This window comes from Quercus lobata, chromosome 3 (genome assembly GCF_001633185.2).
Source record: "Quercus lobata isolate SW786 chromosome 3, ValleyOak3.0 Primary Assembly, whole genome shotgun sequence".
Classification (NCBI taxonomy): domain Eukaryota; kingdom Viridiplantae; phylum Streptophyta; class Magnoliopsida; order Fagales; family Fagaceae; genus Quercus; species Quercus lobata.
Window position 1 is genome coordinate 19,084,912 of NC_044906.1, and position 12,951 is coordinate 19,097,862.

General features: G+C 31.4%; 1 protein-coding gene across 1 annotated transcript; it reads right to left on the bottom strand.

Annotated features, from left to right (window-relative positions):
* Positions 1–9,009: 9,009 nt before the first annotated feature.
* LOC115979293 (ribonuclease 1-like) lies at positions 9,010–9,924 on the bottom strand. Its single transcript, XM_031101305.1, has 3 exons — positions 9,644–9,924; positions 9,341–9,536; positions 9,010–9,227 (listed from the first exon to the last, which is right to left on the bottom strand). The coding sequence occupies exons 1-3, from the start codon at positions 9,911–9,913 to the stop codon at positions 9,010–9,012; spliced, it is 684 nt and encodes a 227-aa protein (XP_030957165.1). The 5' UTR covers positions 9,914–9,924.
* Positions 9,925–12,951: the final 3,027 nt, after the last annotated feature.

The following is a 12,951-nucleotide window of genomic DNA, read 5'->3' on the forward strand; positions in this document are numbered from 1 at the left end:
TTTAGGGTCCAGAACATGCTAAATCGTATGATATATCTCTACATGCTTAAAAATGAATGGCAGAGACAGAGCACATATCTGAAATTTATGAATTTAGACCATAGGCTTTGTAGACAATAATAATATACCTTGTGAAATTATAGTGCAGTGAGATAAAAACAAAATTACAACGTCATATAGTTTAAGAATTAAAACTTTTACTCCTGTTCCAATCTCAAAAGAAAACCCATTAAAAAATAAAAAATAAAAAAAATGAAAAAAATAAAAAAATAAAAAAGAAAGAAAGAAATTAAGGGAGGCCAAAAGTAAGTGGGAGCCAGAAACAATTAATGTTTTATCACTTTTATGTAGCTTGTGGGCTTTGTTGTGTGCTTTTCAATAGTCTTTTCATTTTCTATGCTTAAGTCTTCTAGAATTAGTTGTAATGTTGGATAATTTGTTGCATTGTAGAGGTTAACCCACACACAAGTGGGTTGGGTCAGCAGGACCCATAAACAATTACAACCATTACCCACCCCACCCCATACTTCTTAAGCCTAACCCCGTCAGGTCTTAGCCCAATCCCAAATGTTCCTTTTGATTTAAAATCTTGAGCCCAAATGGCATTTAAATCTAAACCCAGTCTAAATTAAGAAAGTGTCAACCCGAGTCCACATCAAACAACACAAAGCATTTAAACCCAACTCATCTCGATCCTTCACTTGATGCTCTATAATGTTTTCTACAAAACAAGTCATTTTCCAAAAAAATATTTTCTATAAAATTATCTTATTTTTAACAACCTTAAATTAATGAGTTAAAAAATAATCTCATTGTTTCTCTTATTTAGTTTGCTGTAAGATAAAGTTGTTTTCTAAAAAATACTAGTGAAAAATAATCTCTAAAAATAAATATACTTTTTATATCGACTAAAAAAATAATTTTTCTTTGACTTATTTTTTCTGATACTACCAAATACTGAAAAATACGAAAAATTATATTTATACAAGGTTTTCCATTAAAACAAACAAAGTGCCATAGCTTTCATCACTTTTTAAAAATTCAAATTCATCTCACACACTGCAATTCTCCCTCTCGTCCATACAAGCTAAGCAAAGAGAGACATTCTCTTTCATTTTGTACCTTGGCTTTTGTATACGTCTTTATAATCAATAGAATTTCAATCGTACCTTGGCAACGTTTCATAATGTTTTAGAACTATAAATATAGTACAAGTATGTAATTGCCTTAGAGGCAAGCTTGCAAGTAGGAACAAAATCAAATTTTAAGTTACACAAGCACAAAGGATCAAACATATGTCTTCCTTTACCTGCCTTTTATTTCGAGTAACTTTGTTTCGAGAATCATGTGGATGTGAGCTGGAGCTCACAGGATGATCCTCTGCAGAATCTTCTTTCTTGGTATGTTCCTCAACAGCAAAAACACCTCGTATAGCAGCTTTTATTCTCCTTCCAGTCAAGCCAGTCTGAATCGGCACTTTGGGAGTGCTGACCACCAATGAAGATAGTGATCTCTTTTTCCTTTTAACTGGCAGTGAATTTGTAGGTGTAACTTCGGGGGCTTCAACTTTTCTTCTCTTCAGAAGGAAAATTTTGGCCCTTATATCTTGCAGATTGTGGTCTGTCCTGCATATGATCAACGAAAAACCTCTAGTGAGAACTGAGAACACATGATAACACAAAGCATCAGCACATACAGACATCATTATATCTATTTTGGCATACACATAACATTACAAATGAAAAATCGGTATCTGGAACTACGTGGGCCTATCTCAAAAATGATACTAACTTGAAACAAAGAAGACACAAGAATAAAATAAATTATGGTATTCAAAAAGCACTAAATTACTAAACAGTCCAAACATCAGACAATCACAATTTTTTAGAACCATTTCCAGATGCACATGCAGCCTCTGAGAAATGATATGCTAGCAGGAGTTTTTGGCTGTGTCTATAATAGGCAGAGATAAAATGGAAGAACCAGAAAATTCTTAAAAGTATACAGAAGGACTTGTTGAAAATGAGGCTAAATAAACAAGTCTTGATTTAACAATACAACCCCTAAAAAATTAGCAATGCTAAAAAGTAAATAAATAGAGTTAGAAAGATCTCACAAACTATAAAATCATGCAAAATGCGTTGTCCTTAAAGGTTGATTTGTGTCACCCAAAGTAAAACTCGGTATGAATGGTTCTCTTGGCCAAATAACCCCCAAGATTAAACTATAGTGATTTCTTCAAGTTGATCACACACTCAAGCAAGAAGAACTAAAAACAACCTTAATTTGCCTTTCCGTAAAACTAAAAATTGATGCTGAAATTTTCAGTGGAGAGAAGCAGAAAAATAGAGCAAAACAGAGAGGGAAGAGGCGGCTGTGTAGTTGAAAAAACTTTTTTGTTTCTTGGTTGGTGGTTTTTTTAAAAAAAAAAAAAAAACTAAAGAGATTAAAGAGGGGAATGGAGGGTTTTATAAGCCAACTAGTGAGAGGACATACGCTGCTCCAACGGTTACTGTGCATGCCCAATGGGCAGCGCATTAAATATTGTAAAAAGTACTGCTCTTAATTGCCATTGCCATTGCCTCCATTTCCACGAATTGTTGTAGCCCATTTTGCTGTGCCGAGAAAAGTGCTCCATCAACATTGGCCTTGTACAATCCAAAGCAATTATCAGAAGTAACAAATTGATGCAAAGAGTCGGCCAAATATATATATATATATATATATATATATATATATATATATATAAAGTCCATGTTAGAGATATATTAGCCCATTAGTATAGGCCCAAGCCTAATTCTACTTTGTGTGCAAGCCAAGTCTCCTACTTATACTAGAAGTCTATTAGTTTAGGATTTAATCTATTATATATACACATATTATGATTCATTATAACACAGGGATTTGTACTACACTCTAATATATTATTAATGTAGCCCTTTAAGGTTTCCTCTGTGGATGTAGGCCGTTAGGCTAAACCACATAACTCTCACGTGTTACTGTGTTCTATACTTTATACTTTCGCTTCTGCATCAATACTAGCATATTTAACATAGTGTATCAATGCTAATATTTAACATGGTATCAGAGCCACCTTCTTATGGTTATGGTTTTCTGTCCTTACGGTATATTTAAGAGCAATCTTTGTCTTCCTCGGTGTTTTTTCACTGCGTTCATCTTTTTTAGCTTCCTACTACTGCCGTCAAAACTCTCTGGTATAGTCAAACCACCGTTAGAAGTTGCATCAATACTGCAAGACCATTGCCTTCCTCAAACTACCGTCACAGAGCCAAACTTCATTCAAGGGATCTTCTTAACCTCATCAAATCTCAATATTTCATCAAGCTTCCATCTTGAGTTTGAGAGGGGGTGTTAGAGATATATTAGCCCATTAGCATAGGCCTAAGTCTAATTCTATTTTGTGTGCAAGCCAAGTCTTCTACTTGTACTAGAAGTCTATTAGTCTAGGGTTTAGTTTATTATATATACACATGTTACGATTCATTGTAACACAGGGATTTGTACTACACTCTAATATATTATTGATGTAGCTCTTTAGGGTTTCCTCCGTGGATGTAAGCCGTTAGGCTGAACCACATAACTCTCGTGTGTTACTGTGTTCTATACTTTATGCTTTCGCTTCCGCATCCATGCTAACATATTCAACATGGTGTATCAATGCTAATATTTAACAGTCCACAATTGTTCGAACTTGTGTAGCATGTTAGTGTTCTTTGAGCCCATATATATATATATATATATATATATATATATGGGCTCAAAGTACACTAACATGGTTAGAGAACCCATATATCTTATGTAGGTTCTCTAATACTCCTCGCTTCAGTAGGTTTTCATTTTTCAGTAACGAATTCAACTTTGCTCTCCATAGAAAGTGCTGTATTTCTTTTGTTGGTCATACCGATTTTCTTCGTTTCTAATAAAAATTAACTATAATAATGTCAAGAAACTTTTTTGTTTTTGTAGGGTGATGATAGTGTAAGTGTTTCATGCTTTTTGTTTTTGTTGGTTTTGGTGATTGGGGTTGTCTGCAGCTATGGGAGGACTTATGAAACTGAGAGTACTAAACAAATATCAGGGTAGAGTTAAGTGTCCTTCGATGATTTCATTGTGTACAGCCTATGGGTACAGTGCATTTAATGGTGGTGGTGTTTTCTGCAAAGGACCTAATACCTTCAAGTCTTCAATTATGCATGTATCGAAAATTACTGTCGTACACAGTACACACAGCAATGGACACAATCATACACGAGGAAAAATTGTTTTTTTAAAATAAGTTTTTGTTTCCAATTTGCAATAAAGGGTGGTAAAGTCAGGCTATTGTGTGAATGTTTGTTACTGGGTTTGTTTAATAAAAGATTATTTTCAATTCTTCACAAGAGAAATCGGATTTAAGGGTTCTTGGTAGGGATGGTGAGGGCACGTTGCATTTGCTAGGAAATTGGTATCAATGAAGCTTTCTAATCTCAGGTTTGGCTTTTCCATTCTTGGCAGGCCATGATGGTCTTGATATGATCGAAGAACTTGCAGCCGATGAGGATGATCGGGATGGGCTGCTGGCCACCGGAGCTGAGGCAACGGAGCAGCCTAGATCTAACTTTTGGTTTCAACGTTTTTTTTTTTTTTTTTTTTTTGATAGGTAGTAATGACTAATGAGAATTGATTGTGTGAGGTAACTCTTACTCAATTATTTGTGAAATCCCGACGTGGCATTCTTGTATTGGAAGGGTAAACAAAGGATTTTACACCACATTCTTATCAAATTTGAACTCAATTTATAATACTTGGGAGGTTGACAACCTAACAAATTTTGATTGATGGAATACAGACTTGTTATCTATCATATTTTTATTCATTAATCACAACTACATGGCTAAGTTTTTCTCTCTCTTTTTTTTTTTTTTTTTTTTTTTTTTTTTTTTTATTAGCACTTTTGTGGTTGAGCCTTTTTCTATGTTACAAATTTTAGCCAAACTATTTCTTCTGTTGACAATAAGTTAATTTTTAATTTTTTTTATAGATTTTCGACCTATAGCCGTTTTAATTGAAAACTGCATAGTTATATTTGATCTCATATTAGTAAATAAGCTAACAGAAACTACAAGGATACCAAAAAAAGACATTAATATTTAAAAATGAGAAAAAAAAAAATTTTTCCCTTTATGTTTGGAATAGTTCATAATCCCTCATTAATCTTTGAAAACCAAACAATGTAACCCTTTACTGTTTTGGAAATGAGAAAATATCCCACTTTGTTACTCTCTTTTTTAAACTTAAAGAAATTTTTTATTTTCTAGAATATTCCTTTGTGAAATTTCTAAAATATCCCAACTAATAGCAAAACTCCAAAATACCCTCATAACCAAACATGAGAAAACACAATCTGCTGACCAAATTTATATATAATATGATTTTTGCAAAAATGATATGAATTGAGAATCAAAAAATCCAATCCTACACGTAATTTTTTTTTTAATTTAAAAAAACCATATTAATGTGCTGCTTAAAAAAAAAAAATGGCAAGAGTGTAATTGGTAAAAAAAAAAAAAAAAATGATGAGTCCATGTGCAAGTAATAATTAACAACTCATAATATACCACGTTAGAGTTATGACAAGAAAACTATGAAATAATTTGTGGTTTTAAATTTACTCAATTTCTTTTGAGAAGTCAATCACCCATGAACATGTGGTCATGGGATTCTATAACATCATCTTGCCATAACAACACCCACTGCATCTGGGATAATTATACCCAAGCACAATAATAATAATAATAATAATAATAATAATAATAATAATAATAATAATAATAATATTATTATTATTATTATTATTATTATTATTATTATTATTATTATTATTATTATTATTATTAAGTCTTACCCATTTATATTCTATTTTGATTTCACATGAGGATGGGAAGTCATAAATTCAAAAAAATTATATAGTTTAAACACTCTATTAGTATTTATTTTTTGATAGCTTATTTTATTTGGAAAATGAAATACATGTTTAGAGGACTTAACAAGTGGTGTATATCTATAAGAACTAACTTTTGGATACACAACATTGGCTTTTAGACATACGCAAATACTTTTCTTATCCGGATGTGAAATAAATATCTTCTTTTTTTATGGTCTATTTCAGAGGGAAAATGAAGGAAAGATGTGTTTTGAAAACTTACAAGTAATTTATAAATTTTATAATAGTATTACTTAAAATTTTTAGGTATGATATCTAAGTGTTTAAATTTTTATCTTTCTTTTAAATAAAAATTAATAAATTAAAATTTTAGATTAAAACATTTGAAATAAATGATTATGATCATAGTGAGTAACATAATTAAGATGTAACATAGAAGAATATTATATAGATTTAACTTGGATGTGCAAGTTAAAATATAAATAGTGAAAGTAAATTTTGTTTAAAAGATTGTTAATGGCTAATTGACTATGCAGATTCCATTTAATTGAGCTTTCTTGTTAAATCAAAATATGACCAAGTTTATTCATTTATTTCATGGGTATTTCAAACCAGAATGAAGTGCAATCTAAAATCTTTAATTATATGCACATTTTGCATTAAGGTAAAATCAATAGTATCCATTTGTTAATGGATTTTGACACATTGTAATTGGTGATCATGGATGAGTTGCTAGTACTTTTCTTAATTGAATAGTTTTTTCGATCTGCAAGTTAAATTATTACTAAAAATAGAAGTTAGATTTTGTTTAAGAAGTGTCAAAAACCAGCTGTTGACAACATACAATTCGTATTTAATTGACTTGCATTTTGTTACAAACTGGAATAAGACCAAGTTTAGTCCATTTTTCTTTCTTTCTTTCTTTTTTGTATAGATTTTCAAATTTTACGTAAGCTAAATAAGTCCTTCATTAACAAGGATGCACAATTAATTAGATTCCTTTTGTTAATTCTACTTTTTGAATAAATAAATGGATTAATATCTAGTGATTAGTCTGGAGCTTAAGTCTCACATCACTTGTAGCAAAAAAAAGACATCAAGTGATTAATGAATGAGGATGAGTCATGACTATTGTTAGTAATTGTCTTTATTCAATGGTTGTTAGGATGCACTTCATATTATATGTTTTTTTGGTATTCAAAGGATTTGGTACTAATTTGTACCCAACATGGCATCATCTAATAACTTATACATGAAAAAAGAAAGCCAATCAATCTTACTATTAATCAAGAATATTGTGTTTCAATATTATTTCCTTCACAATTTTGATTAAATCAACCTCTTATACTCGTTGTAAGGAAAAAAGCAATCTTCTTTTACTTGTGGTACGCAAAAAATAGATAATTAAAATAAAAATAAAAGATCGTGGTGTACTTCTTCAAAACTAGCTAGATTTTCCATTGGTTCACATGGCAATAGCATGGAATGGTTTGTTTTTTTTTTTCGTAATTCTTAAAAGTATGAAAAATTCTCTACTTAATAAAGAATATAACTAAATAATGCTAGGAGTTTGGTTATATTCTCCTCATTAATACTAAATCGCACCATTTTATTTACGTCGTTACTTATGAGTGTTAAGTTTTTTTGTTTTTGTTTTTGTTTTTTTTTTAATTTTAAATTTGAATTAATTAAGTAGTTTAAAGATCAATTCAAATGTCTCATATATAATCATGTTTATATATATAATCTATATTTGAAAAAATGTCATAAACATTACTGTTCTATTAATTTCAATATTCAGTATATTGATGTACATGAAATATAGATAATAACGAACTATCATATATGCATATTAATTTGACCTTACTTTTATATTATTTTGTGACTGATTATATATTATAGTTGTGTTATAGGTAATAAGGACTTTACATGCCAAGTGGGGCTATGCCAATTGCTAAGCCAACTTGAAGAAACCAGGAAAGCATGAAGTAAAAGTTAAATGAAAAAGAAAAGAAAAGCAAAGCAAGGAAAAGAAAGAAAAGAATAAAAGAGACAAGAAGAAAGCTGGGAGAGCAAAAGAAAGAAAAAAAGAAAAGAAAAAGAAAAGTAAAGAGAGGAAAATATAATTGTTTGCTTTAGTAAGAGATGTACAACGGGCTTGATTGCATGTTTGACATGGACCACCTTATTTCTTCACCAAAACACAAACCTGGGATGGGAGTTCTTACTTTTGGGCAACGCTGGGATTTTACTAATTACTAATAAGGCTTTAGGTCAGCTGCATGTGATGGATTACAAATGAGCAAATCAAAGCAATGGTAAGTTGACTAATTTGATTTGTATTAGGAGTGGCTTCTCATATATAAACCTTTGGTCAATTTGTAAAATTGTGGAGAGAAAATAGAGGCTAGGGATGAAGGTGTAGCATGTAGAGGCAGCCACGTGTGGCTTCTCTGTAAATTTTTTTGGTGATAGCATTATGATTATTTCTTTCTCTATTATATTCGTAGTTTAATGCTTAATATTTTATTTTTGTGTTTTATTTCAATTACTAAGAGTAGCTAAATTTTCAACCAATTTATAAAGGTACTCTTTTTTTTCCAAAAAAAAAAAAATTATCAAGTTGAAACATTCATTTTCAAAAGCAATTATCAAAACCAAGTCAAATTCCACTTTCAAAAGCAATAAAGGTCCAAAAAAGCTCAATGAATCCATCAAAAAAAAGCTCAAAATTCAAATGCCATGCAAGTGTTTTGAACACAAACTCAAAATCTACAAATCTAGAACAAATCAAAACTGCAAAACTCAACAGAATGAGAAAATTCAACCTGGCTAGATCTCATATATCCATTCAATCAATCATGGCAACCATTTTAATCACATGCATGAAAAAGCAATTTAAACTCCAAAAACCCTAACTAATCAATTCTCATCATATATATAAAAAATAATAAAAAAATAATAAAAAAATCCAAAATTTAAGAAAAAATGGATGAAATTGAATCAAAACTAGAAATGAGAGTGGATCTAGATCTAGATCTAGAAGTTCATTTTTCATCCCTACACTAAGGTTGAGGGTAGTCAATAGGATCAGTACATCCTTTTTGATCCTTTGGGCAATCCATCGGCGCGTTGGTTATTTTGTTGAAGCAAAGATATATTTGGAACAATTGGAGGGTTCTAGTTAAGCTCCTATTGCATCGCACGGTGGGCCAAAATCTAGTTGATGCATGAATTGCTGTTCGAATAGCTCCGAAAGTGGTTGGGCCACCACATATAATGCCTACAAAAGGGGTTACGGGAAACTTAAGTTAGTTTTTAATTCATTAAAATGTATAAATTATATTATTTTAGCAAGAATTAAATTATCTTTATATAATACAAAATATAAAGAACCTGCTGCTAGAAGGATGCTATACAAGTCAGTAGAAGTCGCCACTCTATAAGCTGTTAAAAAATATGTCAACTGATCTAAGTAAAATGGGTGGACGCATGACCCATGTTTTTCATATTCATGCCTCCAAAAAGCTTCATTATCACCGTACATGTTTGGCCAGTATTGTATTAAAACATTCCTATCATCATCAGGTATCTGCCAAAATAAAATAAAAAATAAATAACAAACAAGTAAAATGCCAGTGTTATTTGCCCTTTAACCCAAAAAAAAAAAAAAAAGGAAGAAGAAGAAGATTACAATACCGAATTATTATCAAATTTTGTATTTCCGGGGTATCGTGTGCAGTCATCAAAACATGGAAAACTATAACGTTGAGGCCATAGGCCATGCAGAGTGAAAGAAGGGGGTATTGGTTTTGTACATTGATGCCAGCCAGTGTTGCAGACCGACTTTGGCCATTGTAAGACCACGGAATAGAAGTCATAAGGGACAGGGATGGGGTTTGGTGGTTGGGAAGCAGCTCTGACCACCATAGCTGCTAGGAACAAGAGAAGGAGCACATTCATTTTCATTTTTTGATTATGTGGTGGATGAGAATGAGGCAGGGGTTTGGAGGATAAGAATGAGGCAGAGGTTTTATATAGAAGTTAAGACTATTCTATTATGAAAGAAAGAAAAAGTGAGATTCCTAACAAGCCTTTTGGCTTATAAGAGTTTCCATTACTTCCCTTGTAAAGTTCAGAAAAACATATAGACGTATACAACATGATTAAAAGAAAAACTTTAGCAAAAGGTGTAAAAGAAGACAGTGACTTGAAGTCAAATGAAAGTGACCAAATTGGGGATAATGCAATGCAAAACTACCTTCATATCATATATGTAAGGGTCATAGTGGGGATCATCACTATTAGATACACTATTTAGATAACAAAAATGCAGAGAATTAGAAAAAGAGACAATGGTATTCAATTCTTTGTCCGTACATGCAACTACCATGCAACAGTGCAATATTCTCGTACAGACGTTCTAAATTTTGTAGCTAACATACATTATACACATTTCCATATATCCACACACATCATAACCTAGGTACACACTAACCAATATAATGCATATATATATATATATATATATATATACACACACGCGTGTGTGTAATTAATTTGGCTAACAAAATTTTATTCACGAAAATAAGTGGAATTTAAAAAATACCAAAATGACGTCATATTAAAGTGGCAGAATTAGATTGGAAGATTACATTGAATAAGACCAAAAGTTAAATAAAAAATTTACTAAGAATTAGACAAAAAGATTACATTGAATAAAAGTAAAAGTTAAATAAAAAATTACTAAATTTAATTTTGTGCAAATTTTATCGTTAAAAAATAATAATAATAATAATTGCCCAAATGAGTGAGGGACTGAGGACCTAAATTTTGTCCCTGTATCCAGGTTGCCTTTCCCAGCTAGATTCCAAAAATAAGAACAATAGTGAAACAGAATCTGGGCCGCAGGTTTGGGCCCATGCGTATCAATGTGGAGAGTTATTAGACAGGTTTGGCTAAAAGATTACTTACGTTAAGAGCATATTTAACTGAATTGGTTGCTCGTTACTGAGGGTCTATTTAGGATTTGTTTATTTTGTTAAATTTTTTTTTTGTTGAAATTATTATAAATAAAAGTAAAAGTTAGCTGAAATAATACAGTTAGATCCAAAGATTGTAACATAGTAGGGCAGCTTTTTTATTTATTGCTAATCTCGTCACACGTGCTCTGTATGTGTGATGATTTTTTTTTATATGTTGAGTTTAATATAATTTTTCAATTTAAATTTATCTATTATTAGTGAGGTTACACAGGAATTAATTTTTAAGAAACTAAAATTTAGGATTTGAAAATAAGTAAATTGTTGGGATAATGTGTGTTAGTTTTTAAGAAAAAATATATTACACATGTGTGAGATATATTCAAATAAAGAGTGCTAATTTTTAAGAAAAAAAGTTTATCGGTTATTTTTTTTTTTAATTTTGTTAAATTACAATTTTAACTTTATTTTTATTTTTAAAAAATATTGATTATCTAATTATATTAAATGTAATTTTGACATCTTACAAGCCCTAACTAGGTTTCACTCCCATACAAACTCATTACCTATACAATTTTATTCTATGTATAAACAAAGACCAACCCCTTAAAACCTTCCTCTCCCACCCTCCTAAAAAATAAAAAGGCAAAGAGAGTGACACTATTCTTCATTTTATCTATCTTCCTTAATATCACCCCCAAAAATCTCACTGCAAATTCCCCCTGTTTAACACTCAAATAAAACCCCAGAAAAACTTTCCCAGCAAAAATCAAGAGCAGAGGAGCAAAAACTAGAAAATCCAGCCAACTCAAGGGTAAATCCAAAATCCCTGTACATTTCTCTTTTCCTTTTTGGTTCCAGTTTCTTAAATTACATCACAAATCACACGCTTTGGTTAAAGAATTTCGATAGGCATGAGGCTGCTGTTTGGCACTTCGGTTAAGTGGGTCGGATCAGTCCGACCCATAAAAAATTTGAACCATTACCCAATCGGCCCCCATAGTTCTTAGACCCAACCCACTAAGGTCTTATCTTAGCCCAATTAATTATAAATGTTCCTTTTGATTTTTGGGTGAGTTGTGTACAACAGAATATAATGTATAGATCATAATTTCAACTTTGTTACATATGTGTGTGAGTTGCGTACTTTTTAGTTACCGGAAAATAATTTCTTATTAAAAGTATTAATTAGTGTCAGAACTAATACGATTCACATACTACGTACAATACAGTCTATATTAAAGAAAATCATACTGTATATCACTATGATATGCTTTAATTTTCTTCCTCTATTCGTCTAAAATCTAAACAAAAAGAACTCTATCCTTCCAAGACCAAACAGTTTCTCGTCTCTGTTTTTGTTTATCATTCATTTTCCTCTTTGTAACCCAGGAAATTAAAGGAAGAAAAGCAATGTTTACAACTAACGAAGCACTGCCTGAAGACTTAATTATACAAATTTTGCTATGGTTGCCGGTGGCGTCTTTAATACGATTCTAGTGTCTGTAAATCATGGTATGCTCTCATTAATGGCCAAGACTTCATCAATAAGCACCTTCTCCACAACCAGACCACCACTAACAATAGCAGGAATGCAGGTTTCCTCCTTATCCAACGCCAAAAATCTTCCAATGATCATGTTTTCTCCAAGCTTCAATATGAAACTCATGAAATATTGTCAACAGAAGCTGTTCCTTCACCGTATTTTGGTATTCCTAAGCATATACAAATTAACATAGTGAGCTCAATTAATGGTCTCGTTTGTCTGGATCTTAACACTGGTGGCTTAGATATTGTTCTATGGAATCCAGCAACAAATGAAACAAAAGTTGTTCCCAAGTCCGGTATATCCTACCCCCAAGGTAGAGCCTTAACTAGAGATACTGGGTTTGGTTTCTTCAAAATTAATGACTATAAGGTGGTCAAACTGGTAGAAATCTTTAACCCAGATCCTGAATTTTATTTCTATGAAATAAATTTTTTTATGCAGCTGAGGTATATTGCTTAAGTATTGGTTCATGAAGA

Bases quoted from the DNA above. Each gene is read 5' to 3' on its own strand.
- LOC115979293 (XM_031101305.1), bottom strand. From the start codon at position 9,913: ATGAAAATGAATGTGCTCCTTCTCTTGTTCCTAGCAGCTATGGTGGTC. The intron at 9,537-9,643 runs GTATTGTAATCT...TTATTTTGGCAG, and splicing joins CAAAATTTGATAATAATTCG to ATACCTGATGATGATAGGAA. The intron at 9,228-9,340 runs GTTCTTTATATT...CCCCTTTTGTAG, and splicing joins TAGCATCCTTCTAGCAGCAG to GCATTATATGTGGTGGCCCA.